General features: G+C 35.5%; 1 protein-coding gene across 1 annotated transcript in view; it reads right to left on the bottom strand.

Annotated features, from left to right (window-relative positions):
- Positions 1–317: 317 nt before the first annotated feature.
- The window catches only part of LOC143223690 (sushi, von Willebrand factor type A, EGF and pentraxin domain-containing protein 1-like), a 127,354-nt gene continuing 111,755 nt past the window's right edge, over positions 318–15,916 (bottom strand). The window contains exons 46-49 of the mRNA XM_076452029.1: positions 14,171–14,434; positions 10,503–10,715; positions 6,659–6,885; positions 318–620 (exon numbers count right to left, since the gene is read on the bottom strand). Of these exons, the coding sequence (XP_076308144.1) occupies positions 333–620; positions 6,659–6,885; positions 10,503–10,715; positions 14,171–14,434 (992 nt within the window). The 3' untranslated portion in view covers positions 318–332. The remainder of the gene's footprint in view (positions 621–6,658; positions 6,886–10,502; positions 10,716–14,170; positions 14,435–15,916) is intronic.

Below are 15,916 nucleotides of genomic sequence, written 5' to 3'. Positions count from 1 at the left end.
ACCACTTTAAATTAGTGACGGCCTTCGAGTAGGTTTGAGTTTTGTTGTAATGTAACAGATGTGTGGAGTAATCACTTCTAAATTGAGGACCTGAACAAAGTTTTGTTTTTTTGCTAGAAATAAACACAAAGCTACACAATGGGCTATCTGTACTCTACCCACCACGGGTATCGAAACCCGGTTTCTAGCGGCATGAGTCGGCAGACATACCGCTGTGCCACAAAGAGGGCACACAAGGGTATTACACTTTGCCCTTCACCGATGTGTCTTATAATGTGCAGTTTACGGTTCAACATACCAGTACTTTAAAAAATCAAATATGTGAAAACACTTTAGGCAAAACAGCCTTTAGACCAGAAGGGACATGTTAAGGATAGAACAGCAGGAAAAGACTTACGACATATATCTGTGTCGATATCTACAACAAAGCCACGTTCTTGACAGACAAGTGCAAAGTGTGTATCATTAAAGGATTCTACCAATAAGGTAGCTCCAGAATCTTGTAGTTCATGTTTAAACTCTGGGTCCGAGGTTATAATCCGCTGGGTCTCATATTGTATGGTCTCAATTAATGACACGACGTTTTCATGAAGGTCATCTTTATCTGGTTCATATGCCGCCTGGAAATATCAAGCAACAATTAAAAGAATGGACAACAATTCAGTCTGACGAATATAAATAATAATTAAGCTAAATCTGAAACGGTAAGAGAGCAATTTTGTCATAAATATAAAATAAAGAACGTCAGTGGAAACTCAGTATATAGAAATTAAACCTTATATTGAACAATACCACGATAATTACCATAAACACAAGTACATCATTACGTCAAACACAGCTATATCATTACTTTAAACACAAGTACATCATTACGTCAAACACAGCTATATCATTACCTTAACACAAGTACATCATTACGTTAAACACAGCTATATCATTACCTTAAACACAAGTACATCATTACGTCAAACACAGCTATATCATTACCTTAAACACAAGTACATCATTACGTCAAACACAGCTATATCATTACTTTAAACACAAGTACATCATTACGTTAAACACACCTATATCATTACCTTAAACACAAGTACATCATTACGTCAAACACACCTATATCATTACCTTAAACACAAGTACATCATTACGTCAAACACACCTATATCATTACCTTAAACACAAGTACATCATTACGTCAAACACAGCTATATCATTACCTTAACACAAGTACATCATTACGTCAAACACAGCTATATCATTACCTTAACACAAGTACATCATTACGTCAAACACACCTATATCATTACCTTAAACACAAGTACATCATTACGTCAAACACACCTATATCATTACCTTAAACACAAGTACATCATTACGTCAAACACACCTATATCATTACCTTAAATACAAGTACATCATTACGTCAAACACACCTATATCATTACCTTAAACACAAGTACATCATTACGTCAAACACAGCTATATCATTACCTTAACTCACTATATCATTACGTCAAACACAGCTATATCATTACCTTAACACAAGTACATCATTACGTTAAACACAGCTATATCATTACCTTAACACAAGTACATCATTACGTCAAACACAGCTATATCATTACCTTAAACACAAGTACATCATTACGTCAAACACACCTATATCATTACCTTAAATACAAGTACATCATTACGTCAAACACACCTATATCATTACCTTAAACACAAGTACATCATTACGTCAAACACTGCTATATCATTACGTTAAACACAAGTACATCATTACGTCAAACACACCTATATCATTACCTTAAACACAAGTACATCATTACGTCAAACACAGCTATATCATTACTTTAAACACAAGTACATCATTACGTTAAACACAGCTATATCATTACTTTAAACACAAGTATATCATTACGTTAAACACAGCTATATCATTACTTTAAACACAAGTACATCATTACGTCAAACACAGCTATATCATTACCTAACACAAGTACATCATTACGTCAAACACAGCTATATCATTACCTTAAACACAAGTACATCATTACGCCAAACACAGCTATATCATTACTTTAAACACAAGTACATCATTACGTTAAACACAGCTATATCATTACCTTAAACACAAGTACATCATTACGTTAAACACACCTATATCATTACTTTAAACACAAGTATATCATTACGTTAAACACAGCTATATCATTACCTTAAACACAAGTACTTCATTACGTTAATCACAGCTATATCATTACCTTAAACACAAGTATATCATTACGTTAAACACACCTATATCATTACGTTAAACACAGCTATATCATTACGTTAAACACAGCTATATCATTACGTTAAACACAGCTATATCATTACCTTAAACACAAGTACATCATTACGTCAAACACACCTATATCATTACCTTAAACACAAGTACATCATTACGTCAAACACACCTATATCATTACCTTAAATACAAGTACATCATTAGTCAAACACACCTATATCATTACCTTAAACACAAGTACATCATTACGTCAAACACAGCTATATCATTACCTTAACTCAAGTACATCATTACGCCAAACACAGCTATATCATTACCTTAACACAAGTACATCATTACGTTAAACACAGCTATATCATTACCTTAAACACAAGTACATCATTACGTCAAACACAGCTATATCATTACCTTAAACACAAGTACATCATTACGTCAAACACACCTATATCATTACCTTAAACACAAGTACATCATTACGTCAAACACAGCTATATCATTACCTTAAACACAAGTACATCATTACGTTAAACACACCTATATCATTACTTTAAACACAAGTATATCATTACGTTAAACACAGCTATATCATTACCTTAAACACAAGTATATCATTACGTTAAACACAGCTATATCATTACGTTAAACACAAGTACATCATTACGTCAAACACACCTATATCATTACCTTAAACACAAGTACATCATTACGTCAAACACAGCTATATCATTACTTTAAACACAAGTACATCATTACGTCAAACACAGCTATATCATTACCTTAACACAAGTACATCATTACGTCAAACACAGCTATATCATTACCTTAACACAAGTACATCATTACGTTAAACACAGCTATATCATTACCTTAAACACAAGTACATCATTACGTCAAACACACCTATATCATTACCTTAAACACAAGTACATCATTACGTCAAACACAGCTATATCATTACTTTAAACACAAGTACATCATTACGTTAAACACAGCTATATCATTACTTTAAACACAAGTATATCATTACGTTAAACACAGCTATATCATTACTTTAAACACAGCTATATCATTACGTTAAACACAGCTATATCATTACGTTAAACACAGCTATATCATTACCTTAAACACAAGTACATCATTACGTCAAACACACCTATATCATTACCTTAAACACAAGTACATCATTACGTCAAACACACCTATATCATTACCTTAAATACAAGTACATCATTAGTCAAACACACCTATATCATTACCTTAAACACAAGTACATCATTACGTCAAACACAGCTATATCATTACCTTAACTCAAGTACATCATTACGCCAAACACAGCTATATCATTACCTTAACACAAGTACATCATTACGTTAAACACAGCTATATCATTACCTTAAACACAAGTACATCATTACGTCAAACACAGCTATATCATTACCTTAAACACAAGTACATCATTACGTCAAACACACCTATATCATTACCTTAAACACAAGTACATCATTACGTCAAACACAGCTATATCATTACCTTAAACACAAGTACATCATTACGTTAAACACACCTATATCATTACTTTAAACACAAGTATATCATTACGTTAAACACAGCTATATCATTACCTTAAACACAAGTATATCATTACGTTAAACACAGCTATATCATTACGTTAAACACAAGTACATCATTACGTCAAACACACCTATATCATTACCTTAAACACAAGTACATCATTACGTCAAACACAGCTATATCATTACTTTAAACACAAGTACATCATTACGTCAAACACAGCTATATCATTACCTTAACACAAGTACATCATTACGTCAAACACAGCTATATCATTACCTTAACACAAGTACATCATTACGTTAAACACAGCTATATCATTACCTTAAACACAAGTACATCATTACGTCAAACACACCTATATCATTACCTTAAACACAAGTACATCATTACGTCAAACACAGCTATATCATTACTTTAAACACAAGTACATCATTACGTTAAACACAGCTATATCATTACTTTAAACACAAGTATATCATTACGTTAAACACAGCTATATCATTACTTTAAACACAAGTACATCATTACGTCAAACACAGCTATATCATTACCTAACACAAGTACATCATTACGTCAAACACAGCTATATCATTACCTTAACACAAGTACATCATTACGTTAAACACAGCTATATCATTACCTTGAACACAAGTACATCATTACGTCAAACACACCTATATCATTACCTTAAACACAAGTACATCATTACGCCAAACACAGCTATATCATTACCTTAAACACAAGTACATCATTACGTCAAACACACCTATATCATTACCTTAAACACAAGTACATCATTACGCCAAACACAGCTATATCATTACTTTAAACACAAGTACATCATTACGTTAAACACAGCTATATCATTACCTTAAACACAAGTACATCATTACGTTAAACACACCTATATCATTACTTTAAACACAAGTATATCATTACGTTAAACACAGCTATATCATTACCTTAAACACAAGTACTTCATTACGTTAATCACAGCTATATCATTACCTTAAACACAAGTATATCATTACGTTAAACACACCTATATCATTACGTTAAACACAGCTATATCATTACGTTAAACACAGCTATATCATTACCTTAAACACAAGTATATCATTACGTTAAACATAAGTACTTCATTACCTCAAACACAGCCAGATCATTACCGTAAACACAAGTACTTCGTTACCTCAAACATAACGAGATCATTACGTTAAATACAACCATAACATTACTTCAAACACAGCCAGATCATTACGTTAAATACAACCATAACACTACTTCAAACACAGCGAGATCATTACGTTAAATACAACCATAACATTACTTCAAACACAGCCAGATCATTACGTTAAATACAACCATAACACTACTTCAAACACAGCCAGATCATTACGTTAAATACAACCATAACATTACTTTAAACACAGCCAGATCATTACGTTAAATACAACCATACCATTACCTCTTGCACAGTTTAACATAATTGTCATTCGAGCAATATACCAGTGGTCCTTGTACAGAACATATTATACAAAACTATATACGGTTACATTATATTAGAACATGGTTAGTTTATTCAAGTACATATTATTAATATTCATAATAACCTATTCTACACTTATTTTAAGACCGAACTATTACAATGGTTTTATTTCCTGGATATCTCAATCTACATTATTCGTTTTGTAACTCCAGTGAAATCTTACAAATAGCAGATTTAAATTTACACGATACGACACTCAACAACTGTATTTTTCTAAGTGTTTATGTATGCTAGTGTATTTACACAAAGCTACTTGAGGGCTATCTGCATTAGACGTAATTTGCAAATGACAGAGTAGAGGAATGGCAAATTGTCAGTAGCACGCACCGCTAACTCTTCGGTTACTCTTTATAAGTGAATAATAAGGAATGACTTTTGTATTATAACGAACCCACAGTTGAAAGGGCAAGAATGTTATTGTCGAGATTCGAACCCGCGACCCACATATTGCGAGTTGAGTACTTAACCACCAGGCTGTGCCAGGCTCCTACCTAATTATTTGTTATTAATTTAAAAACTGCACAATGAACTGTCTTTGCAATGGCCACCGCGGGTATCGAAACCAGAGTTTAGTATTGAAGCATCCTGGATTATCACTGTGGAATTGCAGATAACACAACTTCCATATTGTCATCTGTTATCCCTGTGTGACAACTGCGTACCCAAAGTTTCGAGAAAGGTTTAAAGCGAGAAAGATAAATGAATAAATGAAAACACACCAACTACCATCATATTGTTCTGAAATAACTGTCTAATCTAAATCTCATTTTCACTGTGACGAAAAATGTAACATTAAACACTGATATTATAATACATTAACGTAATTAGGTTATCATGATTCATTTTAAAGTACTGATGTATTAAGATGCACGTAACATGGACAAGTAAAAATCCATATATTTGTAGGTAACATACGTTTTAGTTACAGTTACGCGAGTGTAAAATTCGAGTTTCCGCGGCGTAGGTAAATTAAGATAAGCATTTAACCTTCGCGCGCCCAACATGGCAAGTGGTTCGAATCCCCGCCATACCAAACATGCTCGCCCTTTCAGCCGTAGGGGTTTTGTAACATTCGTTCAATCCCACTACTCGCTGGCAAAAAAAGTAGCCCAAGAATTGGTAGTGAGTAGTGATGATTAGCTGCCTTCTCTCCAGTTTTTTACTGCTAAATTAAGGAACGTTAGCGCAGGTAGTCCTCGTTTAGCTTTGAGCGAAACTCAAAACAAATAAACAAAATTAACCTTAACGGTCCACGTAGTTTCCAGGGTTTGTTTCTTGCCATCCAGTTCTTCAGAACACACGAACGTGAACGAATCACACTGGATTTGTTTGCAGGTGGCACTGTTCCTCTCCAACAACCCTTGCTTGATAACAGTCATAAGTAGGCCTATTGTCTCGTAATCGGAACAGTCCTGAACAACAGTCGCGAACTTGACTGCCGCTTCTATCATTGTCCTTGATAGCTCAGCTAAATAACACCATTTATGGGTTAGAAGTGACCACATAACAACATGTGTTGTAAATATTTAGCTTTAAGTTCTTACAGCAAGTTGGTGGCAACCGAATTTCAACCACTGTCACTGTTAATAGCACACACTATGACATACGCCTAATCATTAAATAGTTTCTAATTTGCTTTTATTTGTTCTTGATTAATGATTACTAGGTACTTGTTAGTCAAACGTTTAATTAATGACTACTAGATAGATTTAGTCCTACGTTTGATTAATGAATACTAGGTATATGTTAGTCCTGTGATTAATGATCACTAGGTAGTCGTTAGTTCTGTGATTAATGATCACTAGGTAGTCGTTAGTCCGGTAATTAATGATCACAAGGTAGTCATTAGTTCTATGATTAATGATCACAAGGTGTCGTTAGTCCTGTGATTAATGATCACTAATTAGTCGTTAGTCCGGTAATTAATGATCACAAGGTAGTCATTAGTTCTATGATTAATGATCACAAGGTGTCGTTAGTCCTGTGATTAATGATCACTAGGTAGTCGTTAGTCCTGTGATTATGATCACAAGGTGTCGTTAGTCCTGTGATTAATGATCACAAGGTAGTCATTAGTTCTATGATTAATGATCACAAGGTGTCGTTAGTCCTGTGATTAATGATCACTAGGTAGTCGTTAGTCCTGTGATTAATGATCACAAGGTGTCGTTAGTCCTGTGATTAATGATCACTAAGTAGTCGTTAGTCCTGTGATTAATGATCACAAAATGTCGTTAGCCCTGTGATTAATGATCACAAGGTAGACGATAGTCCTGTGATTAATGATCACTAGGTAGTCGTTAGTCCTGTGATTAATGATCACTAGGTATATGTTAGTCCTATGATGAATGATCACAAGGTATATGTTAGTCCTGTGATTAATGATCACTAGGCAGTCGTTAGTCCTGTGATTAATGATTACTAGGTAGTCGTTTGTCCAGTGATTAATGATCACCTGGAAGTTGTTAGTCCTATGATTAATGATCACAAGGTAGTCGTTAGTTTTATGATTAATGATCACAAGGTACTCGTTAGTCCTATGATTAATGATCACAAGGTAGTCGTTAGTCCTATGATTAATGATCACAAGGTAGTCGTTAGTCCTGTGATTAATGATCACAAGATAGTCGTTAGTCCTATGATTAATTATCACAAGGTAGACGTTAGTACTATGATTAATGATCACTAGGTAGACGTTAGTCGTATGATTAATGATCACTATGCAGACGTTAGTCCTGTGATTAATGATCACTAGGTAGTCGTTAGTCCTGTGATTAATGATCACAAGATAGTCGTTAGTCATGTGATTAATTATCACTAGGTAGTCGTTAGTCCTGTGATTAATGATTACTAGGTAGTCGTTAGTCCAGTGATTAATGATCACAAGGTGTCGTTAGTTTTATGATTAATGATCACTAGGTCGTCGTAAGTCGTGTGATTAATGATCACTAGGTAGTCGTTAGTTTTATGATTAATGATCACCTGGAGGTTGTTAGTCCTATGATTAATGATCACAAGGTAGTCGTTAGTTTTATGATTAATGATCACAAGGTAGTCGTTAGTCCTATGATTAATGATCACAAGGTAGTTGTTAGTCCTGTGATTAATGATCACAAGATAGTCGTTAGTCCTGTGATTAATGATCACAAGGTAGACGTTAGTCGTATGATTAATGATCACTATGCAGACGTTAGTCCTGTGATTAATGATCACTAGGTAGACGTTAGTCCTGTGGTTAATGATCACAAGGTGTCGTTAGTCCTGTGATTAATGATCACTAGGTAGTCGTTAGTCCTGTGATTAATGATCACTAGGTAGTCGTTAGTCCTGTGATTAATGATCACAAGGTGTCGTTAGCCCTGTGAATAATGATCACAAGGTAGACGATAGTCCTGTGATTAATGGTCACTAGGTAGTCGTTAGTCCTGTGATAATGATTACAAGGTAGTCGTTAGTTCTATTATTAATGATCACAAGGTAGACGTTAGTCCTGTGATTAATGATTACTAGGTATACGTTAGTCCTGTGATTTATGATCACTAAGTAGTCGTTAGTCCTGTGATTAATTATCACAAGGTAGACGATAGTCCTGTGATTAAGGATCACTAGGTATATGTTAGTCCTATGATGAATGATCACAAGGTAGACGATAGTCCTATGATTAATGGTCACAAGGTATATGTTAGTCCTGTGATTAATGATCACTAGGCAGTCGTTAGTCCTGTGATTAATGATTACTAGGTAGTCGTTTGTCCAGTGATTAATGATCACAAGGTGTCGTTAGTTTTATGATTAATGATCACTAGGTCGTCGTAAGTCGTGTGATTAATGATCACTAGGTAGTCGTTAGTTTTATGATTAATGATCACCTGGAAGTTGTTAGTCCTATGATTAATGATCACAAGGTAGTCGTTAGTTTTATGATTAATGATCACAAGGTAGTCGTTAGTCCTATGATTAATGATCACAAGGTAGTCGTTAGTCCTGTGATTAATGATTACAAGGTGTCGTTAGTTTTATGATTAATGATCACTAGGTCGTCGTAAGTCGTGTGATTAATGATCACTAGGTAGTCGTTAGTTTTATGATTAATGATCACCTGGAGGTTGTTAGTCCTATGATTAATGATCACAAGGTAGTCGTTAGTTGTATGATTAATGATCACAAGGTACTCGTTAGTCCTATGATTAATGATCACAAGGTAGTCGTTAGTCCTGTGATTAATGATCACAAGATAGTCGTTAGTCCTGTGATTAATGATCACAAGGTAGTCGTTAGTCCTATGATTAATTATCACAAGGTAGACGTTAGTACTATGATTAATGATCACTAGGTAGACGTTAGTTCTGTGATTACAAGGTGTCGTTAGTCCTGTGATTAATGATCACAAGATAGTCGTTAGTCCTGTGATTAATTATCACTAGGTAGTCGTTAGTCCTGTGATTAATGATCACCAGGTAGTCGTTAGTCCTGTGATTAATGATTACTAGGTAGTCGTTAGTCCTGTGGTTAATGATCACAAGGTGTCGTTAGTCCTGTTATTAATGATCACTAGGTAGTCGTTAGTCCTGTGGTTAATGATCACAAGGTGTCGTTAGTCCTGTGATTAATGATCACTATGTGTCGTTAGTCCTGTGATTAATGATCACTAGGTAGTCGTTAGTCCTGTGATTAATGATCACAAGGTGTCGTTAGTCCTGTGATTAATGATCACAAGGTAGTCGTTAGTCCTGTAATTAATGATCACAAGGTGTCGTTAGTCCTGTGATTAATGATCACTAGGTAGTCGTTAGTCCTGTGGTTAATGATCACAAGATAGACGTTAGTCCTATAATTAATGATCACTAGGTGGACGTTAGTCCTGTGATTAATGATCACAAGGTAGTTTTTAGTCCTACGTTTGATTCATGATCACTATGTTTTTGTTAGTCATACTTTTGAGTAATGATTACTAGGTAGTTGTTAATTTTACGTTTGTTTAATGATTACTTTATCAACACAGTTTGTTGTCACATGTTATTATTAAAACCACACTTCTTACATGCAAAATAAATATAAACATCGTTACTGTAGCACAGTTCTTACCAAGACAGTCCGGTAAACTTTGGATCTTATGGACTTTCTGGAAATCCCACACGTCTTGAATCAGATCACATTCCACGTAACCACGATGGAGAAGAAACAGATTTGGTGGCATTGAAAACCCACTCTGACATTTCAGTTCACACCTAATCATTGAGCTCTTGGCTCGACACTGGATGTAACCATTGGCTGGTGAGTTCAGAGGATCACATCTTCCTTGTAGAAGAGAACAAATATGTTTTAGTTTCTGTCGTTTAGCACTGATTTAATAATTACAAAACACTTACAGCACGGAACAAAATATACTAAAAACTATTGTACCAATTCTTACCATGTTCCAACTTTATGCTTAAAGCAGTCAAAACTGAGGAAGTAACGGGTTTTTATTTTCAGGTTTTCACAAGATAAAGTGTTGAAAACTATCTTAGTAGGTTTTTCGGACCACTTCTTTCAGTTTATTTTGTAAGATGTTAATTAAGGCTTACTTGAAAGTCGTACTTCATTCTAGACGTTTACAGTGTTGCGAAATAATTCATAAAATAAAGATGTAAACGTTTACATCAGAGTATATATGCTGAGAATTTGACGAAGGATTCCCTTGGCGCATAAGTTCTGGTTACGTGTTTAATAGTGGGAAGTTGTAGTACCTGTAATGAATCGTGTTATACACAAGCTTCAGATAGGTCCACTGGTATCATTCTGGTTACGTGTTTAGTAGTGGGAAGTTGTAGTACCTGTAATGAATCGTGTTATACACAAGCTTCAGACAGGTCCACTGGTATCATTCTGGTTACGTGTTTAGTTGTGGGAAGTTCTAGTACCTGTAGTGAATCGTGTTATACACACAAGCCTTAGACAGGTCCTCTGGTATCATTCTGGTTACGTGTTTAGTAGTGGGAAGTTCTAGTTCCTGTAATGAATCGTGTTATACACACAAGTTTAGACAGATCCACTGGCATCATTCTGGTTACGTGTTTAGTTGTGGGAAGTTCTGGAACCTGTAATGAATCGTGTTATACACACAAGCTTCAGACATGTCCACTGGTATCATTCTGGTTACGTGTTTAGTAGTGAGAAGTTCTAGTACCTGTAATGAATCGTGTTATACACACAAGCTTCAGACAGGTCCACTGGTATCATTCTGGTTACGTGTTTAGTTGTGGGAAGTTCTAGAACCTGTAATGAATCGTGTTATACACACAAGCTTCAGACATGTCCACTGGTATCATTCTGGTTACGTGTTTAGTAGTGGGAAGTTCTAGTACCTGTAATGAATCGTGTTATACACACAAGCTTCAGACAGGTCCACTGGTATCATTCTGGTTACGTGTTTAGTTGTGGGAAGTTCTAGAACCTGTAATGAATCGTGTTATACACAAGCTTCAGACAGGTCCACAGGTATCATTCTGGTTACGTGTTTAGTAGTGGGAAGTTCTAGTACCTGTAATGAATCGTGTTATACACACAAGCTTCAGACATGTCCACTGGTATCATTCTGGTTACGTGTTTAGTAGTGGAAGTTCTAGTTCCTGTAATGAATCGTGTTATACACAAGCTTCAGACAGGTCCACTGGTATCATTCTGGTTACGTGTTTAGTTGTGGAAGTTCTAGAACCTGCAATGAATCGTGTTATACACAAGCTTCAGACAGGTCCACTGGTATCATTCTGGTTACGTGTTTAGTTGTGGGAAGTTCTAGAACCTGTAATGAATGGTGTTATACACAAGCTTCAGACAGGTCCACTGGTATCATTCTGGTTACGTGTTTAGTAGTGGAAGTTCTAAAACCTGTAATGAATCGTGTTATACACAAGCTTCAGACAGGTCCACTGGTATCATTCTGGTTACGTGTTTAGTAGTGGGAAGTTGTAGTACCTGTAATGAATCGTGTTATACACAAGCTTCAGACAGGTCCACTGGTATCATTCTGGTTACGTGTTTAGTTGTGGGAAGTTCTAGTTCCTGTAATGAATCGTGTTATACACAAGCTTCAGACAGGTCCACTGGTATTATTCTGGTTACGTGTTTAGTAGTGGGAAGTTCTAGTACCTGTAATGAATCGTGTTATACACACAAGCTTCAGACATGTCCACTGGTATCATTCTGGTTACGTGTTTAGTAGTGGAAGTTCTAGTTACTGTAATGAATCGTGTTATACACAAGCTTCAGACAGGTCCACTGGTATCATTCTGGTTACGTGTTTAGTTGTGGGAAGTTCTAGAACCTGTAATGAATGGTGTTATACACAAGCTTCAGACAGGTCCACTGGTATCATTCTGGTTACGTGTTTAGTAGTGGAAGTTCTAAAACCTGTAATGAATCGTGTTATACACAAGCTTCAGACAGGTCCACTGGTATCATTTTGGTTACGTGTTTAGTAGTGGAAGTTGTAGTACCTGTAATGAATCGTGTTATACACAAGCTTCAGACAGGTCCACTGGTATCATTCTGGTTACGTGTTTAGTTGTGGGAAGTTCTAGTTCCTGTAATGAATCGTGTTATACACAAGCTTCAGACAGGTCCACTGGTATCATTCTGGTTACGTGTTTAGTAGTGGGAAGTTCTAGTTCCTGTAATGAATCGTGTTATACACAAGCTTCAGACAGGTCCACTGGTATCATTCTGGTTACGTGTTTAGTTGTGGAAGTTCTAGAACCTGTAATGAATCGTGTTATACACAAGCTTCAGACAGGTCCACTGGTATCATTCTGGTTACGTGTTTAGTTGTGGGAAGTTCTAGAACCTGTAATGAATGGTGTTATACACAAGCTTCAGACAGGTCCACTGGTATCATTCTGGTTACGTGTTTAGTAGTGGGAAGTTCTAAAACCTGTAATGAATCGTGTTATACACAAGCTTTAGACAGGTCCACTGGTATCATTCTGGTTACGTGTTTAGTAGTGGGAAGTTGTAGTACCTGTAATGAATCGTGTTATACACAAGCTTCAGACAGGTCCACTGGTATCATTCTGGTTACGTGTTTAGTAGTGGGAAGTTCTAGTACCTGTAATGAATTGTGTTATACACACAAGCTTCAGACAGGTCCACTGGCATCATTCTGGTTACGTGTTTAGTAGTGGCAAGTTCTAGTTCCTGTAATGAATCGTGTTATACACAAGTTTAGACAGGTCCACTGGTATCATTCTGGTTACGTGTTTAGTAGTGGGAAGTTCTAGTACCTGTAGTGAATCGTGTTATACACAAGCTTCAGACAGGTCCACTGGTATCATTCTGGTTACGTGTTTAGTAGTGGGAAGTTGTAGTACCTGTAATGAATCGTGTTATACACAAGCTTCAGACAGGTCCACTGGTATCATTCTGGTTACGTGTTTAGTTGTGGGAAGTTCGAGAACCTGTAATGAATGGTGTTAAAGAAAGGGAGCTTCTGTTAAAAATAATTTACGTTAAATTTTATGTAGGACACAAATAAGCTTATTTCCCTTTTCAGTAGATTTTGGGAATGAGAAAACTTAGGTGAAAGCTAAGTGACCCTGTGTATAATGTTTACAAGAAATAACATGATTCTCGTTTTCCATGTTAGTAACATTTAACTGATATTTTAAAAATAATTTTTATATAATAATCATGCTAACATGGCGTTCCCTTAATGAAAGTGTGTTTTTTTCACCCCAACCAGTACCGTTCTCTAAGATCAAAGGTTTAACACCTACGTGTGCTACTGTCAGTTCTGCCAAGATCTTCGACAACGATGTTGTATCTGCACGAAGTGGACGTTCTTAGCTCTGGGTCGGTAGCATGACAGATATTTTCATGGACGCCATGTTGAGGGATATAAGTCAAGGAGCACTTTACGACAGCAGCATTTCCACGGATTGTTACAAACTGTGGGGGTTTGACCTCTAACGAATCCGGTTTATTAGTTTCGTATCTTTCGTCTTCGCAAGCTCCCTTTCTTGGCTCTGGAACCACTCTCTCTGAAATAATTGAAAATCCTAGGTACAACATCGATACGATTGAATTCTTAAGGGAACACAGATACATGTTACACCTAATCATTCACAAGTACTTAAATAAGGGAACACAGATACATGTTACACATAATCATTCACAGGTACTTAATTAAGGGAACACAAATACACGTTACACCTAATCATTCACAAGTACTTAATTAAGGGAACACAAATACACGTTACACCTAATCATTCACAAGTACTTAAATAAGGGAACACAGATACACGTTACACCTAATCATTTTACAAGTACTTAATTAAGTGAGCACAGATACACGTTACACCTAATCATTCACAAGTACTTAATTAAGGGACCACAAATACACGTTACACCTAATCATTCACAAGTACTTAATTAAGGGACCACAAATACACGTTACACCTAATCATTCACAAGTACTTAATTAAGGGAACACAAATACACGTTACACCTAATCATTCACAAGTACTTAATTAAGGGAACACAGATACACGTTACACCTAATCATTTTACAAGTACTTAATTAAGTGAGCACAGATACACGTTACACCTAATCATTCACAAGTACTTAATTAAGGGACCACAAATACACGTTACACCTAATCATTCACAAGTACTTAATTAAGGGACCACAAATACACGTTACACTTAATCATTCACAAGTACTTAATTAAGGGACCACAAATATACGTTAACCTAATCATTCACAAGTACTTAATTAAGGGAACACAAATACACGTTACACCTAATCATTCACAAGTACTTAAATAAGGGAACACAGATACACGTTACACCTAATCATTTTACAAGTACTTAATTAATGAGCACAGATACACGTTACACCTAATCATTCACAAGTACTTAATTAAGGGACCACAAATACACGTTACACCTAATCATTCACAAGTACTTAATTAAGGGACCACAAATACACGTTACACCTAATCATTCACAAGTACTTAATTAAGGGAACACAGATACACGTTACACCTAATCATTCACAAGTACTTAAATAAGGGAACACAGATACATGTTACACCTAATCATTCACAAGTACTTAATTAAGGGACCACAAATACACGTTACACCTAATCATTCACAAGTACTTAATTAAGGGACCACAAATACACGTTACACCTAATCATTCACAAGTACTTAATTAAGGGAACACAGATACATGTTATACCTAATCATTTACAAGTACTTAACGTTAATTTTATTGTTAATTGTTCATCTAGGGATCTATACGTATAAAACCAGTTTTGAAAAGACAAGAACATGTACCTATTGTATTATTCTTTCAACTTTGAATAATATTATCGTAAAATATCTTCGATTCGTTAAATGTCGAGATTCACAGTCGGATGTTGTATGACATTTTTCGTAATTGTAAGAGGGATAACTTCGTGATTTTTATTTTGTATCTTACATTAATGTCCTAGAAACTTCTGTCATGAAAATGATAT

Source organism: Tachypleus tridentatus, chromosome 1 (assembly GCF_004210375.1).
Source record: "Tachypleus tridentatus isolate NWPU-2018 chromosome 1, ASM421037v1, whole genome shotgun sequence".
In the NCBI taxonomy this organism is placed as follows: domain Eukaryota; kingdom Metazoa; phylum Arthropoda; class Merostomata; order Xiphosura; family Limulidae; genus Tachypleus; species Tachypleus tridentatus.
The sequence above is the reverse complement of the archived record's forward strand: the minus strand, read 5'-3'. Positions and strand labels throughout refer to the sequence as shown.